The 17,987-nt window shown below is 37.8% G+C and overlaps 1 protein-coding gene across 1 annotated transcript in view; it reads left to right on the forward strand.

Moving 5' to 3' along the window:
* The window catches only part of obscnb (obscurin, cytoskeletal calmodulin and titin-interacting RhoGEF b), a 565,304-nt gene that overhangs the window by 365,563 nt on the left and 181,754 nt on the right, over positions 1–17,987 (forward strand). Inside the window, exons 52-53 of the mRNA XM_051928767.1 lie at positions 10,859–11,125; positions 15,334–15,600. Of these exons, the coding sequence (XP_051784727.1) occupies positions 10,859–11,125; positions 15,334–15,600 (534 nt within the window). The remainder of the gene's footprint in view (positions 1–10,858; positions 11,126–15,333; positions 15,601–17,987) is intronic.

Genomic DNA, 17,987 nt, shown 5'->3' on the forward strand with positions numbered 1-17,987 from the left:
TTAATGCTTTATATGTTAAAAGAAGGATTTTGAAATCTGCCCTAAACTTAACCGGGATTTAAGAACTGGAGTTATGTGTTCGTATTTTCTTGTTCTTGTAATTATTCTTGCAGCCGCATTTTGGATTAACTGAAGGCTGTATAAAGAACAGTTTGAACATCCAGTGAACACTGCATTGCAGTAGTCAATCCTACTAGAGATAAATGCATGAATTATTTTCTCAGAATCCTGTTTATTTAAAAAGCGCCTTAATTTCCTAACATTTTTAAGATGGAAGAAACATGTTTTGGACAACTTTGTGATATGCGCTTTAAATGACATGCTAGAGTCAAAGATAACTCCTAGATTGCGGGCTGATTCAGTAAAATTGACTGGGATTCCAACTGAGTTAAATGATGACAAAATATTGTTGTGATCAGCATCATTCCCTCCAACAATTAACATCTCTGTTTTATCTGTATTTAAAGACAAGTAGTTCTCATTCATCCACTCCTTTAATTCACTAACACAACTAATTAAAGACAACATTGGAGAAACTTCGTTTGATTTAAATGAAAGGTATAACTGGGTGTCATCTGCATACGAGTGAAAATTAACATTATGTTTCCTAATGAGAGATCCCAGTGGAAGCATGTACAGTGAAAACAGTAAAGGTCCCAGTACTGAGCCCTGCGGGACACCATATTGAACTTCTGTGTATAATGATGGTACATACATTACCAAAGCCAGAAGGGTGGGAGTGGGAGGGGTCCCCTGTGGGATATTTCAAAGTGATAGAATTGGTATATACCATCACACAACAGGGGGAGGGAGATTTTATACCAGTAAGGAACATATACAACTGTGAATAGCAGTGGAAGTAGTTCCTGTCAGATTGATGAAAAACTTGGTAAAAATTCATTGAAAGGGGGCTAAAAACAATCCAAAACACCACACTGTTTTTTAACAAGTAGCCAAAAAAACTACATCCTGCAAAAGCCTACTTTTTACCCATGGATGATAATCAAAATGAACCCAATTGGGCAAGAATTCCACAGACCTGGGTACAAGGTCTGAGTTGATACTGATGAAAGCTTAGCAACTTATACGTTATTGAGCAGACTTAAATAGAGCATTGGAACCCCAATGTTGTAGTGAGATTGGAGACTGAGATGTACTGATGTGCTGACATCATCCTTGTGAGTGGATGAGGAAGTGCTGAGAATTTTGTATCCTGAGGTGTGAAAGTTAATTAAAAGATCATTTTTGCTCCCAAAAAAAATTGTTTTTTGGTTGCTGCTATGAAGCCATGTGGGAATTTTTTTTTTTTCTCATTTTTTTGTCCACACAGGAACAAAAGCTGATGAGTGCTTGGGGGAGTGTTTGGAAAAGTTACTTGTACTTAAATTTGTTTTTGTTATTTGTTTTCAAGCATTAGCAAGGCAGAGCAGTAGGAGGTAGTTGTGTACTGTGGAGCACCTCTTTTAACTACTTTAAACTCATCTGCCTACCTATCCCTAAAATTAATTCTTTCTTACCTAGGAAAACATTAAAGCTTAACTGTAAGAGAGTGCTCTGTCCAATTGTTCTTCACATCTCTTGACTTTTTTCCACTGTTACTTTGAAATAAATTATGGAAATTTTAGGAAATTATGACTCAGGCGCCGCCGCGAGTGGCAGCCTTTCCAGCAGCTCCGTGTACAACTTTACCTTTCTACCTTTTTATTTATTTTATCTATTTAACTGATCACTCCTACCGCTTTCTTTTATGTGGACTCATTCCCTGGACACTTTTTACTACTTGTAGATGGATTTTTACACGGTGAGACTCGTCTAGTCAGGTAGTCAACTTCAAGCGCTGAGAACAAATGCCCGCGCCGGTGTGGTTCCCTATTTACCCGACGAGGTAAGAAGGCAGTATCATGGCAGCAGAGCCAGCACTAAGCTAAAGGCGAGGCGGCTTGAAAGAAAGTGGCGTTACAAACCTTCGCCGCCTTCTGTGATTCTGGGGAATGTGAACTCACTACCAAATAAGATTGATGAACTGGCCGCGCTGATGAAAAATGTCAGGACCTACAGAGAACGCAGTTTGTTGAGCTTTTGTGAAACGTGGCTAACAACTAGCATCCCAGATGCTAACGTGGAGCTACCCGGGTTTAGCACAGTTAGAGCGGACAGAGACGCAAATACCGGAAAGCGGAAAGGAGGAGGACTCGCTCTATATGTGAATAAAAGATGGTGCAACTCTGGACATGTAAACGTTAAACTCTCCACTTGCTGCAGTGACATCGAACTGTTGGCCGTATGTTTGCGTCCCTATTACTTGTCCAGAGAGTTTGGACACGTTATTGTTATTATTGTTTACATCCCTCCTCGGGTGGATGTGGAGATAGCGGGTGACATCATCCATTCTGATGTTGCTAAACTGCAAATGCAGCACCTCGAGGCACTTGTGCAAATCGCTGGAGACTTTAACCATGTGATGCTGGACAAAACATTGCCTGCCTTCTGCCAGTATATGGATTGTAACACCCAGGGAAATTGGACTATTGACTTACTGTATGCAAACGTTAACAACGCATACAGTGCCACCCCGCTGCCTGCGCTTGGGAAAGCAGATCATAACCTAGTTCTGCTTCAGCCTCACTACAAACCAAGAGTGAGGGAGCTACCTACAACCACACGCTCATTCATGAAGTGGTCCCCTGAGGCAGAGCAGGCTCTGAGAGACTGCTTTGGAACTACAGACTGGGATATCCTGCAGGGATCATATAGTGAAAGCATTGAGGAGGTTGTTCACTGCACTACTGACTACATCAACTTCTGTATGGACATTGTAGTTCCAGTAAGAACAGTACGCTGCTATGCTAACAACAAGCGGTGATCAGCATGAGCTGAAGTGCGTGCAGAAGGAACACCGAGTCCAGCTCAGGATGGCAAAGGAGCAGTACAGGAGAAAGCTAGAGCAGAATTTGCAGAATAACAGCATGAAGGAAGTGTGGGATGGGATGAAGATCATCACTGGCTGCAACTCGAAGCAGGGTGCCACCATCGAGAGAGACGTGGTGTAAGCTGGAGGGCTGATCGCACACTTAGAGGACACAGACGCCCCTGGGAAAACCCCTGAAACAGCTGACAGTCTACCTTCACATTGCTCCTTACCCTTCTTACTTACGCTATAATGCCGCGATAAACCTCTCGCGCAGTACTCTGCTTACTTAAAAGCCTTGTACAGCACCTGTCAGTTTTGGAATTGATTGCTTGCTTCTCTCTCTCTCTTTCTCTCTCTCTCTCTCTCTCTCTCTTTGACATTCTCTGCTCCTGGCAGAACTGTCATCTCTGACTTGTCATGGAGCATGTTTAAACTTTTGAAAAGAGACAAATGTTTGTTTGCAGTGCTTTGAATAAAGTTCCTGTTTTTTTTCTACAACCTCCTGTGTCTCTGTGCAAATCTGTGACCCAAGCGTGACAATGGAGAGAGCAAACCAGATGAACAACTTCTTTAACAGGTTTGACCACCCTAACCCACTCTCACCTCAGAGTACTGCACCCTCCACCCATCCTTCTGCTGACACCAGCATAGGAGAGAGTTTCCCACCACACATAATTACAGCAGCCCAGGTAAGCAGAGAGCTGAGGCCTGTGCGTTGGAGCTGGGGAGTTTTCTACAGCGCATCTTCAACCTGAGCCTGGAACAGGGGAGCATCCCGAGGCTTTGGAAAACATCTTGCATCACCCCAGTCCCAAAGGTATCATGTCCTAGTGAGCTGAATGACTTCCGGCCTGTTGCTCTGACGTCACATATGATGAAGACCATGGAGCGGCTGCTGCTTCATCACTTGAGGCCACAGGTCTGCCACGCCCTCGACCCTCTGCAGTTCGCATACCAGGAGAAGGTGGGAGTGGAGGATGCCATCATCTACATGCTACACCGATACCTCTCCCACTTGGACAGAGGCAGTGGTGCTGTAAGAATGATGTTTCTAGACTTCTATAGCGCCTTGAACACCATCCAACCTCTGCTCCTTAGTGACAAGCTGACAGAGATGGGAGTAGATTCATACCTGGTGGCATGGATCGCGAACTATCTTATAGACAGACCTCAGTATGTGCGTCTCGGGAACTGCAGGTCTGACATTGTGGTCAGCAACACAGGAGCGCCTCTGGGGACTGTACTTTCTCCAGTCCTGTTCAGCCTATATACATCGGATTTCCAATATAAATCAGAGTCCTGCCACGTGTAAAAGTTCGCTGATGACACTGCTATCATGGGCTGCATCAGGAGGGGGCAGGAGGAGGAGTATAGGGACCTAATCAAGGACTTTGTTAAATGGTGCGACTCAAACCACCTACACCTGAACACCAGCAAAACCAAGAAGCTGGTGGTGGATTTTAGGAGACCCAGGCCCCTCCTGGACCCCGTGACCATCAGAGGTGACTGTGTGCAGAGGGTGCAGACCTATAAATACCTGGGATTGCAGCTGGGTAATAAATTGGACTGGACTGCCAATACTGAGGCTCTGTGTAAGATAGGACAGAGCTGACTATACTTTCTTAGAAGACTGGCGTCCTTCAATATCTGCAATAAGATGCTGTAGATGTTCTATCGCAGTGGTTCCCAAAGTGGGGGTCGCGACCCTCTGGGGGGTCATGAGACATTGGGGGGGGGTCGTGAGATGATTTCCAAGAAATCAAATAGTTTTTTAAAAACTTTTTAGAAATTAATTAATTTAATTTTTTAGAAATAACATTTTATCCATAACTAACAAAAGATAAAAACTAGTAGTTAATAGTTACATTTAAAAAAACATGCAAATTAAAAAACCATCAGACTGTCTTGGAGCGAGTGCGTCGGTGTGTGTACAGACAGTGCTGGAGCGATGCTGGGGAAAAAGAAAGGTCTTAAAGCAAGAGTCTTACAAGTGGCGCCTCACGTAAAATTCACACATTGTATTATACACAGAGAAGCTCTTGCGAGCAAAACACTTGACCCAGAACTTAAACGTGTTCTTGAGACTTCGATAAAAATGGTCAACAATATAAAAGCGCATCCACTCAATATCAGACTGTTTGCCACTCTCTGTATCGAACTGCGATCGGAGCATGAGTGCTTGCTTTTCCATACAGAAGTCAGGTGGCTTTCGCGAGGGAATGTGCTCTGCCGCCTGTTTGAGCTGCGGGATGAAGTGAGCTTATTTCTGATGGAGCATGGGTCCCAGCTCGCTGATCACCTCACTGATCCTGACTGGTTAACAAGGCTAGCGTATTTGGCTTGCATATTTGAAAAACTGAATGGACTTAATATGTCATTTCAAGGTGAGAACACACACATAATTTCGCTAAATGATAAAATCCACGCATTCAAGAGAAAACTTGAGCGCTGGACTGAGCGAGTTGAAATAGGAAGGATTGATATGTTTTCTGAGTCTGGATGAAAAAAGTTATATGGTTGTTAGAGCGTTATGTTCTTTTTTGTTGTCATGCTCTTGTTTGGATAAGATATTTTGTTGAAATTAAACAAATGAGTAACTTACTATTAAAAAAAATTATATGGTTGTTAGACCATTGTGTTCTTTCGTGTTGTCATTCTCATGTTTGGATAGGCCTATTGGCGCATGTGCACCGTTGCGCGCAACATTTGTATATTTTAACCACTTCCGAGGATAGTGGGGGTCACGAGTCACTGGCACGGTTATTTTGGGGGTCATGAGCTGAAAAGTTTGGGAACCCCTGTTCTATCGGACGGTTGTGGCGAGTGCCCTCTTCTACACAGTGGTGTGCTGGGGAGGCAGCATAAAGAAGAAGGATGCCTCACGCCTGGACAAACTGGTGAGGAAGGCAGGCTCTATTGTAGACATGGAGCTAGACAGATTGACATCTGTGGCAGAGCGACGGGCACTGAGCAGGCTGCTGTCAATCATGGAGAATCCACTGCATCCACTAAACAATGTTATCTCCAGACAGAGGAGCAGTTTCAGCGACAGACTGCTGTCACTGTCCTCCTCCATTGACAGACTGAGGAGATCGTTCCTCCTCCACAATATGCGACTCTTCAGTTCCACCCAGGGGGGTAAACGTTAACATTATACAAAGTTATTGTCTGTTTTACCTGCATTTTTTTATCACTCTTTAATTTAATATTGTTTCTTTATCAGTATGCTGCTGCTGGAGTATGTGAATTTCCCCTTGGGATTAATAAAGTATCTATCTATCTATCTATCTATCTATCTATCTATCTATCTATCTATCTATCTATCTATCTATCTATCTATCTATCTATCTATCTATCTGTCTGTCTGTCTGTCTGTCTGTCTGTCTGTCTGTCTGTCTGTCTGTCTGTCTGTCTGTCTAAGTATTCAATGCTTCAACGCTGGTTATTTACTTACAGAGTGGCTGGTTTCAGCCACTGCTGTTGTTAGACAGACTTTTCGCATTAAGGAGTTGATCAGGCACGAGTGCTGTAAAAACAGACAAGAAAATAAGAAATTAATTTGCAGAGGATATTCTAGAAGCAAGTTTTTCTTAGTAACATGAAAGAAGTGTATAAAAATTTACTGAATTTAAAAGTTTTTTTCAGTTTAAGTTTAATGACAATGACAAGGTCATTAGGGGGATTAAAGTGCAGGTTTGCTTCAGAGACAGAGAGTCTTGCACATTGTGTAGCTTTCAGGGTGCACAGGTGGGAGACCTCCTTGGAAGGGTTGATAAGCTCTTTGCCAGAGCATGGGTGGATCCAGTTGTCATTGTCCATATTGGAACAAATGACATATATAAGGGTAGTCTGTCAGTGCTGCAATCCTAATTTAAAGAGTTCTGGTGAAAATCTTGGTGTAGGGCACAAAGGTATAGGTTTAAGAGGCATTGGGACTCCTTTTGTAACAGATGGATTTGGTTCCGCCATGTTGTGTTACATCTGCACCAGAGGAGCAACAATGTATTGGGGAGGCATATGAGTAGGTTAGTCGAGGATTGCTTAAACTAGGGAATAGGGAGTTTAGAACAGCAGTTGTGTAAAAATAAATATTTATAGTAACGAAATTTCTAGCCCAATGTTTAAGTGCAAAAGTAAAATGAGCAACACATTGAAAATAGCTTGCCTTAACATTAGAAGTATCAAAGATAAAACAAATGAGTTTGAATTGTGTGTAGCTGAGCATAATTATGACATTATACCAACAATAGAAACCTGGCTAAATAACAAAGATGTAGATAAGTATAACATAGAGGGATACACATATTTTAGGAAGAAAATACAGAATAGAAAAGGAGGGGAGATTGTTGTTTATGTCAAACAGAATTTAAGTACACTTCCTCTTCAATTGGACGATGAGCCCCATGTCAGTGAGGATATCTGCCTTTGTCTGGAAATCATTAGAGAAAGAGACCTTATTGCATTATAGACTGCCCAATGAAGACAGTAATTTCAATGAACCTCTTTTGGTAATATTAAAAAGATAAGTTTACATGGGGATATTATAGTCATTGGGGATTTTAACTATCTAAATATTAATTGGGCTAACCTTTCAATTAGCATGGCATAAGAGCAGGAGGTGTTAGATATTAGAAATTGTACAGAGGTAGTACTGCTTAGATTAAATGTGCTGAAATCAAATAATTCACCAGGGCCAGATAATATTTATCATTGAGTGCTGAATAAAGTATCTATCTATCTATCTATCTATCTATCTATCTATCTATCTATCTATCTATCTATCTATCTATCTATCTATCTATCTATCTATCTATCTATCTATCTATCTATCTAAGGAGGTTTTTGAGTACATATATAAACCCTTGAGACATATTTTTAGGAAGTCACTGTGCACTAGGGAAATTTCTGAAGGACTAGAAAATGGCAAATATTATCCTGTTATTTAAAAAAGGATGACTGGGTAGATCCAAGCAACTCTTGGCCAGTAAGCTTATCGTGCATCGTAGGTAAATTAATGGAAGTAGTTATTAAGGGAAAGATTGAGTAACACATGGCAAGAACAGGAGTTTTACTGAATAGTCAGCATGGGTTCAGAAGCATGAGTTCATGTTTTAGAAATTCTATGATGATGCAACAAAAGGATATGATCAAAGTGGAACATATTATTTTATTTGTCTTGACTTTCAGAATACATTTGTTAAGGTGCCATGTGGGAGGTTGGGCATCAAAGTAAAAGGAGTGGGAGTTCAAGGTATAATGTGTAGATGAGTACAAAATTGACTCAGACACAGGAAGCAGAGGGTTATGTAGCGAGGAATCCTATCACAATTGACTGATATTAAGAGTGATGTCCCACGGGGGTCAGTGCTGGCAGCCCTTCTTTTTTTAAATGATTTGGATAGTAATATGAATAACAAGCTGGTTAAGTTTACAGAGATATATTGCTAGGTGGATTGGCAGATGAACTAGAATCTGTTGAATTTAAATCTGTTACAGCAAATAGACTTGGGTAGATTTGTGGCAGATGAAATTTAATGTAAATAAATATAAAGTATTACATTTAGGAAATAAAAATGTTAGGTTTGAATACACAATGAGAGTGTTCAGAAGCCATTAAGAAGGCTGACAGAATATTAAGTCATACTGTACACATTGTGCTATATAAGTCCAAGGAGGTTATGCTGAAGCTTTACAACACACTGGCTGGACCTCATCTGGAGCATTCCATGTTGGTTCTAGGACTGCAGGGGATTAGTTATGAGGAAAGATTTAAAGAGCTAAACCATTTCAGTTTAAGCAGAAGAAGATTAAGTGGAGACATGATTGAAGTGTTTAAAATTATTAAGGAAATTAGTACAGTGGATCATACTGTTATTTTAAAATGAGTTCACATGGAATAGGATACCAAGTAGTGTGGTAGACATAGGGACTTTCAAAATGCAATGAACTATTATTTTGGAAGAAGTAACTGTATCAGACTGTCAAACTTTGTTGGGCTGAATGGTCTGTTCTTGTCTAGATTGTTCTAATTTTGTGTCATAGATGACTTCATGTATGTGTGGATGAGCTTAAGTTTTGAAAAACTAGTAACTGGAAGGATTGTTGAAATCCACAGGGCAACTCACAGATTTTGACTTAAATCGTATTTAATGGCAATGATATACCAATTGGCTTGTTTCCTTTTTAAATGAAGGCCTAATTAGTAATAATAAGAAGAATAATGGTCCAGGGTGTCAAGGTGCTGTTACTTTTTGTTACTGAATATAGCCAGCAGTATCACTTGTGACCTGACACTACAACAACAACAAAAACAATTTTAATACTACTCCAAATAATAACAACTACAACAACTACTACTACTAAGAAGAAGAAGAAAATCCATCCATCCATTTTCCAACCCGCTGAATCCGAACACAGGGTCACGGGGGTCTGCTGGAGCCAATCCCAGTCAACACAGGGCACAAGGCAGGAACCAATCCCGGGCAGGGTGCCAACCCACCGCAGGACACACACAAACACCAAGCACACAGTAGGGCCAATTTAGAATCGCCAGTCCACCTAACCTGCATGTCTTTGGACTGTGGGAGGAAACCGGAGTGCCCAGAGGAAACCCACACAGACACGGGGAGAACATGCAAACTCCACGCAGGGAGGACCCGGGAAGCGAACCCAGGTCCCCAGGTCTCCCAACTGCGAGGCAGCAGCACTACCCACTGCACCACTGTGCCGCCCAGAAGAAGAAAATAAAAAGTATTAATACCGCTATTGAACATGCATAATAAGCTTACATAATGCAGTAAATACAGGGTCAACATGAAGTTAAATATATAAAAAATGAACATGTAAATATATCATCTACACTTTAAAATTTATCTAAACTTCATTTTGTCCTTCTAGTGACAGCAGACAGCAACAAGGCATTAACTAACTTAATAATGTTAGCTACCAATAAAATTAACCAACATTTAAAGTTAATCTGAGCTAATTGCTCATTTTATATGCTAAAGTTGCTTGCCTAGTGCTTTACCACAATTCAGCCAATAACTAACAAGTAAGCAAAGAAACCTGTGTGTTAGTGAAATTTACAAATGTGTCCTCAGTACAACAACACTCAGAGCACTTAATATTTTCATAATGTTATCAGCCTTTAACAACATGTATAGGTCCTGAGGTCTATATTGTGGTAACAAATACTCCAAAACCATGTGTCAGATAGGTACTGTAACATCAGATTATACAGTATCTGGTAAACAATTGGTATCAACATTAAGCATAATGATACTCCATTGTTACTCCAGTAAACCTCTAATTTTAATGTAGTGCCAATTGACTTTAACGTTAGTTAACTTACTGGATATTGGGCAAATTTAGATTTTTACATCTACAATTGTGGCATGAGCTTCTTCATGCTTTCATTTTTTTCTTTCCTGTGCTTCTGACTGGTGTTGACCTGAAGCCATCTGTCTGCTTGTTAATGTAAAATTATCAAATCAGGTGACTGTCAAAAATGTTCATTTGAGAGCTCCACTCCGTTGGGGAGGTTGTCGTGTTACATTATATGCCTGTGGTGTTATGCAATATGCTCAGTTATACACTGTAATTGTTGAGATTAGGGTTTGGTAAGAGTTATTTGACTCAAGTCAAGTAAAGCAATAGACAAAAACATGCAATCCAATTGTCTGAGCTCCTAAATTGTGGAGGTCTGCAAACTCCCAAAGGGCCACCTCACATCTGTCCTGTGATCACAGGCCCCACATGCAGTACATGATCTGCAAATCTGCTCTAATCTGCATTATGATACCTTGTTTTTTGTTTTGTTGCTGCAAACAAATTTCCTTCTGGAATAACAATTCTACCTAACCTGACTCAAAAATATCTATTGATTGTTTTCCCAGGTATGATTTTGAATGTCTTTAAAATATGGAATTCTTCTCTATATTTTACCAGCTCCACATGCATTGTTTAACAAGGAACTGGAGAGCCAAGTGGTACAGGAGGGCAGCAGTGCCATACTAAGCTGTGAAATCTCTCAACCTACTGTTTCTGTCATCTGGAAAAAAGATGGACTTGTTCTTACTTCTGGGGAGAAGTACACTTTGCAACAGAAAGGCTGCACAGTTGTTCTAAATATTCATAATTTATCATCAGATGATCAGGGCCAGTATACATGTGATACAGGATACCAGCAGACTACAGCCAATTTAACTGTGAAAGGTACTTGAACTATTTTCTTCTAATAAAGTCAAATGCTTATCATTAGATTAAAAGTGTTTGTTTGTTATCATAGTTTTAAATTATACAGTTAAGCTGACCACACATGCCTTTTTAAAAATTGAGTCCTTCAGTCCCCATGTGTTGGACCCTGGGTCGTTTTTTGAAGGGCTTGCTTCCTGCTTCACCATCATTGTGTGACATAGCACTCAGTTGTTGCTGCACCACTTATCTGCTTGTCAGTCTTTTCCTTCACTCCTGGGGCCTCATTTATAAATGGTGCATACGCCCATCTCTACGCACACTTTGAGATGCATAAAAACTAAAATTGGTGTAAAGTCATGCACATTTTCATGGCAGCCTCCCGCTTGTGTAAGTTTCTGTTTGGTTTGCAAACTGGCGGCACCCAGTGTCAAAGCAGTGCTGTTTCTGTGTGGTCTCCCTTTTTTCAGATTTACATCAATGACGTGGGATTTATCAAATATATTGAAATTAATTGCTTATTATTTACAAATTTAAGGAGCTTGATTGTAATAATTCTGTAACAATACAATGGCCAAATTATTCCAAATACAATAGCTGCTTTAGCATTGTTACTCTCAGACAGACAGATAGATAGATAGATAGATAGATAGATAGATAGATAGATAGATAGATAGATAGATAGATAGATAGATAGATAGATAGATAGATAGATAGATAGATAGATAGATAGATAGATAGATAGATAGATAGATAGATAGATAGATAGATAGATAGATAGATACTTTATTAATCCCAAGGGGAAATTCACAAAGTTCCACACACAGAGTATTTTAACCCATTGTATCTGTGTGTGGAATCACAGCTGTACAGCAGCTGATCGGAAACACCTGGAGGACATTTATAGCACATGCTGCCATAAGAAAGCCACCAGCATCTGAATTCCACTCAGCCATATTTGAGAAGTATTTGAACTTCTCCCATCCGGCAAACATTTCAGAGCTTTTCCTGCATAGATATCGAGGCTTAGAAACAGTTTCATCTCAAAAGATATAAAACATATCACTCAGTCCATCAAGTGCTCCCGGTAGAACTGTTTGTACTTATAATTACAATTACCACTCTGTAATATTCACAACCTGAGCCACTTTGTGAAACATTTGCACTTTCTGCATTATATGTACATGTTTATTGTATGTATACTTTTATACTATATATTTTTCATTGTTTTTTATTGTATTATTATTATTTTTATTATATCATTTAATAAGAAAATAAGTTTATGAAGGATTTGCATATTGAATCTCATTGTACCATACAATGACAATAAAGGAATTTGATTCAATTTAATAGAAGAGAGCACATATTTACAGATGGATGGAATAATTAAACATGTATTATGAAGATTTTTCAATGTTCTTTAAAAGTTTTAAAGAATCGACATTCTAAGCTTACAGCTGGTTTTACATTTATTACAGAGCTTGTATTGTGGTGAATGGTTACGTGGAGAAAGAAAATGCAAGGACGGGAATTGGGAGTTGGTACACTTGACAGACACAGTACTGTCGCAATAAATTATTTAATCGAGGGTTTTGCGCGCATCCCAGCAACTATTTTGTGGGAGGCAGGAACAATCCCTGGACACGTCAACAGCTCATCGCTACCGATGCGCCACTGTACCCCTGTGATTAATACTTGCTTTAATGCATTTCATCATGATAATGATATCAAGTATACTTCTTAGTATTCTAAAATGTTCAGAGAGCTGTAATATCAAAAATACAATGTATTCGGTGTAGCAATCAGGGCCTGCGTGCTGCTGCCTGCAAAAGAGAAAGGCCATTTAAGAAGCATGTAGTGATTTACACACATACAACACATAGAATACAAAACATTTAACGAGCTACTTTAGTTATGATGGAATTTGGTAAAGTCTAGTAAATTAAGCATGAATTTAAGATAAAGATTATGAAGTTCTACTTTAATGACAAAATAAACTACGAGATTAAACTGGAAATTTAGAGATTAAAGTCAACATTTTGACCTTGTTTTTTTCTTCACTGTGTTCCTTTTTTTCTTTTTTCTGTGCCCTAACTGACTCACAGAAGGTGGGCTACGACTCGCATTTTCACATCGACTTTGATATCTGACTATTTCTTTTTCATATTGGGCACCTTGTGACTTTTTGAACTTGAACTTTTGAGTGTCATTTCATCAGGTTCCTTCTGTTGCTGTTTTTCCTTGCCTCCATTTCACTGAGTAAGACTTCCACTTCACATTTCATAAAATTCTTCTTTTGTATACGTGCTTTTGCCGTTGTCTTTTAACATAAGACTTAACTTTAGGGGCTATTTATATTAATTTGCATATTCAAATATGCAAAATTCTGGGAGGAGTTGGGGTGGGGCAACAGGCACGTGTGTGTGTGTTACATTTCACACTGATCGGGATTTATACAGCTGAAGTGCATGAATGTTGGTTTATTCATGGTTTTGTGCATCTAAATTTTTTGTGCATATGCACATTTCCACGTTTGTCCATACACCATGTTTTAGTGTGAATTCTATGCACGTTATACACAAAGCCCCTGATCCTCGAATAAAGGGACTGAATGTCATGTGTCAGTGCCCCCACTACCTTCCATAAGATCAATTTGCTCTGATTATTGCCTAGTTTCATTGGTTACAGTATAATATAAGCTAATGTAAGTTATAATGTAGGCTACAGTATGTAACATGCAATGAATTAAATACCAACAATGTTTACAGTGTGTGTACTGTCTTGTTCTGGATGTTCTTCTATACTCTGCAATATGACTTTTATCACAGTGTGTGCAGAGTGTTTCTTTTTGTAACGTAAGCACCCCACACAGCTCTATTACTAGTTTCATTTTAATTTTTCTCATGTTTTTCTCTGCACTTTAAAGAGCAAGTGTATATATGAAATGATATGTAAGAAAATACATGATAGACCACATCCATTGTTGATTCAACATGGTATGCAATATTTTATGTTCCGTATTAAAAGTAACAGATGGCAAATCTACTGGTTCATATGGATGCAGATTATCAACAAAAAACAAAGGAAACAATCAGGCATCAGTGATCAGCTAATATTATTAATAGTTTTGGATTCATTTGCCGCTGCCTAATTAGGAACATATGGAGTGTGGTCAAATTAATAATCGCATTTAGGGATTGCATTAAAAACTGTAATGGCGATTAATCAGTAGCTCTGATATATTCTGCTGACTCTAATAGAACTTTTGGACTTTCATTTCTTTACTTGTTTTTATGTACTGTATTTTTCTTAACAGATTTAGATTTTTTCTTATCAAATGAAAGGCATGTTGGTCTTTTTTGGTAATACAGATTTTTTCAGTACTTTGAAATGTATCTGTAATATATTCTGTCCCCATCTGCATCTTTTGCCTTTCATGTTTTCAAGAGTAATTTTTTTTTCTCTAGACAGATTTATTTTCTGATTACTTTGCTGAGTTATTTTAGTGAGTTAGTAGAATATTCATGATTTTGGTGTGCCATCAATTTTCATTTCCACTAAAAGTAACAGATGTTTATATTATTATATTATTCAAAAGTATAGTTCAAAATCTGAAAATTTTTATTGCTCATATATTCAAAACCCCTCTTTATTAGTCATGAACTGTATTATCACCAGGGTACAATTTGTAGCCATCAGCATGCTCTAACCTATACTCCTCAAAACATCTTAAAAGAAAGAAAGATTTAAGATGATTTGCAAACACTAACTGCTTTGACCTGAGCATTTAATTAGACTAGATTAAGTTAATATTGTGTTGTCCTATTAGATTTAATGCCGTGGAATTTAATTTGGTGAAATAAGCTCATAGAGTACAACTAAAACATCGATACAGACATGCATGGACCCAAAAGTCAGCAAATTAGTCAGTTAGACATGCAGTATTTTTGAAATTATTGTATGTAATAAGTATTTTTTGTAGCATTTGATAGCTCTGGTCTTTGTTGACCTAAGCCATTCATCTGATAGAAGAAAAGTGACCAAATGATAGGTAAGCGGTTAAGGTTCACAAATGATGCATCTTCTTTTGTTTTTAATTTTATGCTGTTCAAATCATTCCGATTTTTGCTTGAATTAGGTAAAATTCTTCAAGAAGGCTTAGGATGACAGCTTTGTTAAATTTTTTTTTAATATAATCATAATTTGCTTTTATTTTTCAAACATTTTAGCTGCCCCAGTATCATTTAAGCAAGATCTTATGAACCAAGAAGTTGAAGAGGGTGAAATTGCCATTCTGACTTGTGAACTTTCAAAAATTGGTGTTCCAGTTGAGTGGAGAAAAGGAGCGGTAGTCCTTCAACAGAGCAACAAATACGAAATGAGAACAAAGGGTACAATTATGGAGCTTGTGATACATGACTTGGAACCTGAAGATAATGGTTACTATACTTGCAGCACTGGAGAAAATCAAACAACTGCTTCAATTACAGTACAAGGTAACTCAAATTACCTGTCTTGGCATTTCAGTAAAACAAGTGTAGCTAGATGATGATAGGTTAGTGGCACTTACAGGAATATATATATACATAAAATATATGTATGTATATATATATATATATATATATATATATATATATATATATATATTTGTGTGTGTGTGTGTGTTTGTTTGACTCTGAAAACTGGTGGAAACTTTCATAGGCAGTATTTTTTTTTCTTTGTCATGTTCTGCTCAAGTTTTGATTTCAAACTCATAAGTTGTATGTGAATTTCCCCTTGGGATTAATAAAGTATCTATCTATCTATCTATCTATCTATCTATCTATCTATCTATCTATCTATCTATCTATCTATCTATCTATCTATCTATCTATCTATCTATCTATCTGTCTGTCTGTCTGTCTGTCTGTCTGTCTGTCTGTCTGTCTGTCTGTCTGTCTGTCTGTCTGTCTGTCTGTCTGTCTGTCTGTGTGCATATCTGAAAGAAAGACTATTAGCATTTAGAGTCACTAGTGGATTTAAGCATACCTGTATGTAAACTGACATTGAAACATGATCAGTGGTCCTATTAAATAGTTGTAGTACAATTAAATGACTTGAGGAAATTTGTTGAACCCAGTGTTCAATTAAATCCCTCATTTCTTGAGATATTCAATGTTTTAAAAATGCCCTGTAGCCTATGTTTACTTTTGTAAGAAACATATTAAAAACATTTATTTAAATTTAATTTATTCCTATATCGTAAATTTTTTAATGGTCAAACTAGAATGCTGGACAGATTTACAAATATCATACAGTAATAGCAAAACAAAAACTACAATACAATGTGCAAATTAATACATTCACAAGAAAGTCTTGCTTATGCTTTAACAGATTAAATATATTACAAGTTTAAAAGTTAGACTGTTTCAAGAAATATAATTGTGAAAAAGTAAAGTAAGGTATGTTAGACCATATAACAATACAGGTGAGAAGACAAAACTCGGGGACAATGACCCTTGAAAAAAGTTAAAAGTATACTGCTGATAGTGAATAGGCCTTTTTGTAATAATTGCACAATGTTGTACAGAGCTGTGATTGATTCTCCATTATGGGTGAATTATATAAAGGATTAAAAGAATTATATTTGTTTTAATTATTTAAAGCAATTTGCCTTTGTGTCTCTAACATAAAGTAATTACAGTGCAGAATAAACTTGTATTTGGTCTAATTTTACATAAAGGTATTACAGTTTGACATTGATTTGCTGCAGCTTTTTAATCCCTGTTTACAGTAAGTCCTGCTATTTGTCACTTACATGAAAAAGTCATGGTAGCAATGAGACTGCAGGAATAAAGAATTTTCCATTGATTGTGTCATGTGTAATCTTGGAGAAAAACAATTCTGATTGTAGTGACACCACAATTGTTTTGTGTAGAGGGAATAATGAACATTTATTTTTTTCTCACTACTATAGATAATACCATATTTTAGCGTGCAGCAAGTTATAGAGGATTGGAAAGCTCACAGTTCTTATTAAAAGCTGGATTTATTTTAACTTTTCATTACATGTAAGCAGAGAACTCCAAAAATATACATTTTAAATATACTGAAGTGCATTTTCCTAGAACTTTTCCTGGAAGTGTGGCCTATAAATCATTACCATTAATTTCTGCTGTGCTTTAGGTAACCATTCTGGTGAATTCCATATTAGGTCTAATGCAAATAGGTATTCTGGGCATTGTTCAAATTGCATGGAGCATTCCGCCAAGAATTTTGGATTAAGAGAAATGAAGGAATTAGAAATTAGCTTTGTGAGCAACTAAAGAAAATGTTAGCAGGCAGTGGGAACTTGTTACCTAAATATGTACTATGTGTTCACTGTGGTTTAGTGTATCAGCTCTGGTTTTGCACATCTGATTTGGCAATTTATTTACTTTGTTACATGGAGACATGCTACCCCATGCCAATACAATCGACTTATTTTGAAGACTGTAAAAGCATATGTGACATCATATCTGCAACTTGGATACTACAGCAAAGTATCTAACCAGTGCAGCCACAAAAGAGGAGAGTAGAATTTTGATAATTTTGATAATTTCTTGTTTACTTTGCCCTTGCTGGAATTTTTGTATGCTTCATTTATATCAATATCCTCTAAATCCTGTCATTTTACACCCCTCAGATTTTAACCTAAAATAAATAAATATTGAAGATCACACAGATATTCAGAAATTACCTATTCTTTTAAAAATTTTCCAATGACTAGACTAGACTAGTCTAGATAATTGCAATGATGCTCAAAGCTAAATTCCATCAATAAGAATCAAAATAAGGATAAAACAGATTAATTATCAAGTCAAGTCAAGTTGGGGAGCATGCATTAGTATAGTGCGTTGCCGCA

The sequence above is a fragment of the Erpetoichthys calabaricus genome, chromosome 6, assembly GCF_900747795.2.
Source record: "Erpetoichthys calabaricus chromosome 6, fErpCal1.3, whole genome shotgun sequence".
NCBI classification, from domain to species: domain Eukaryota; kingdom Metazoa; phylum Chordata; class Cladistia; order Polypteriformes; family Polypteridae; genus Erpetoichthys; species Erpetoichthys calabaricus.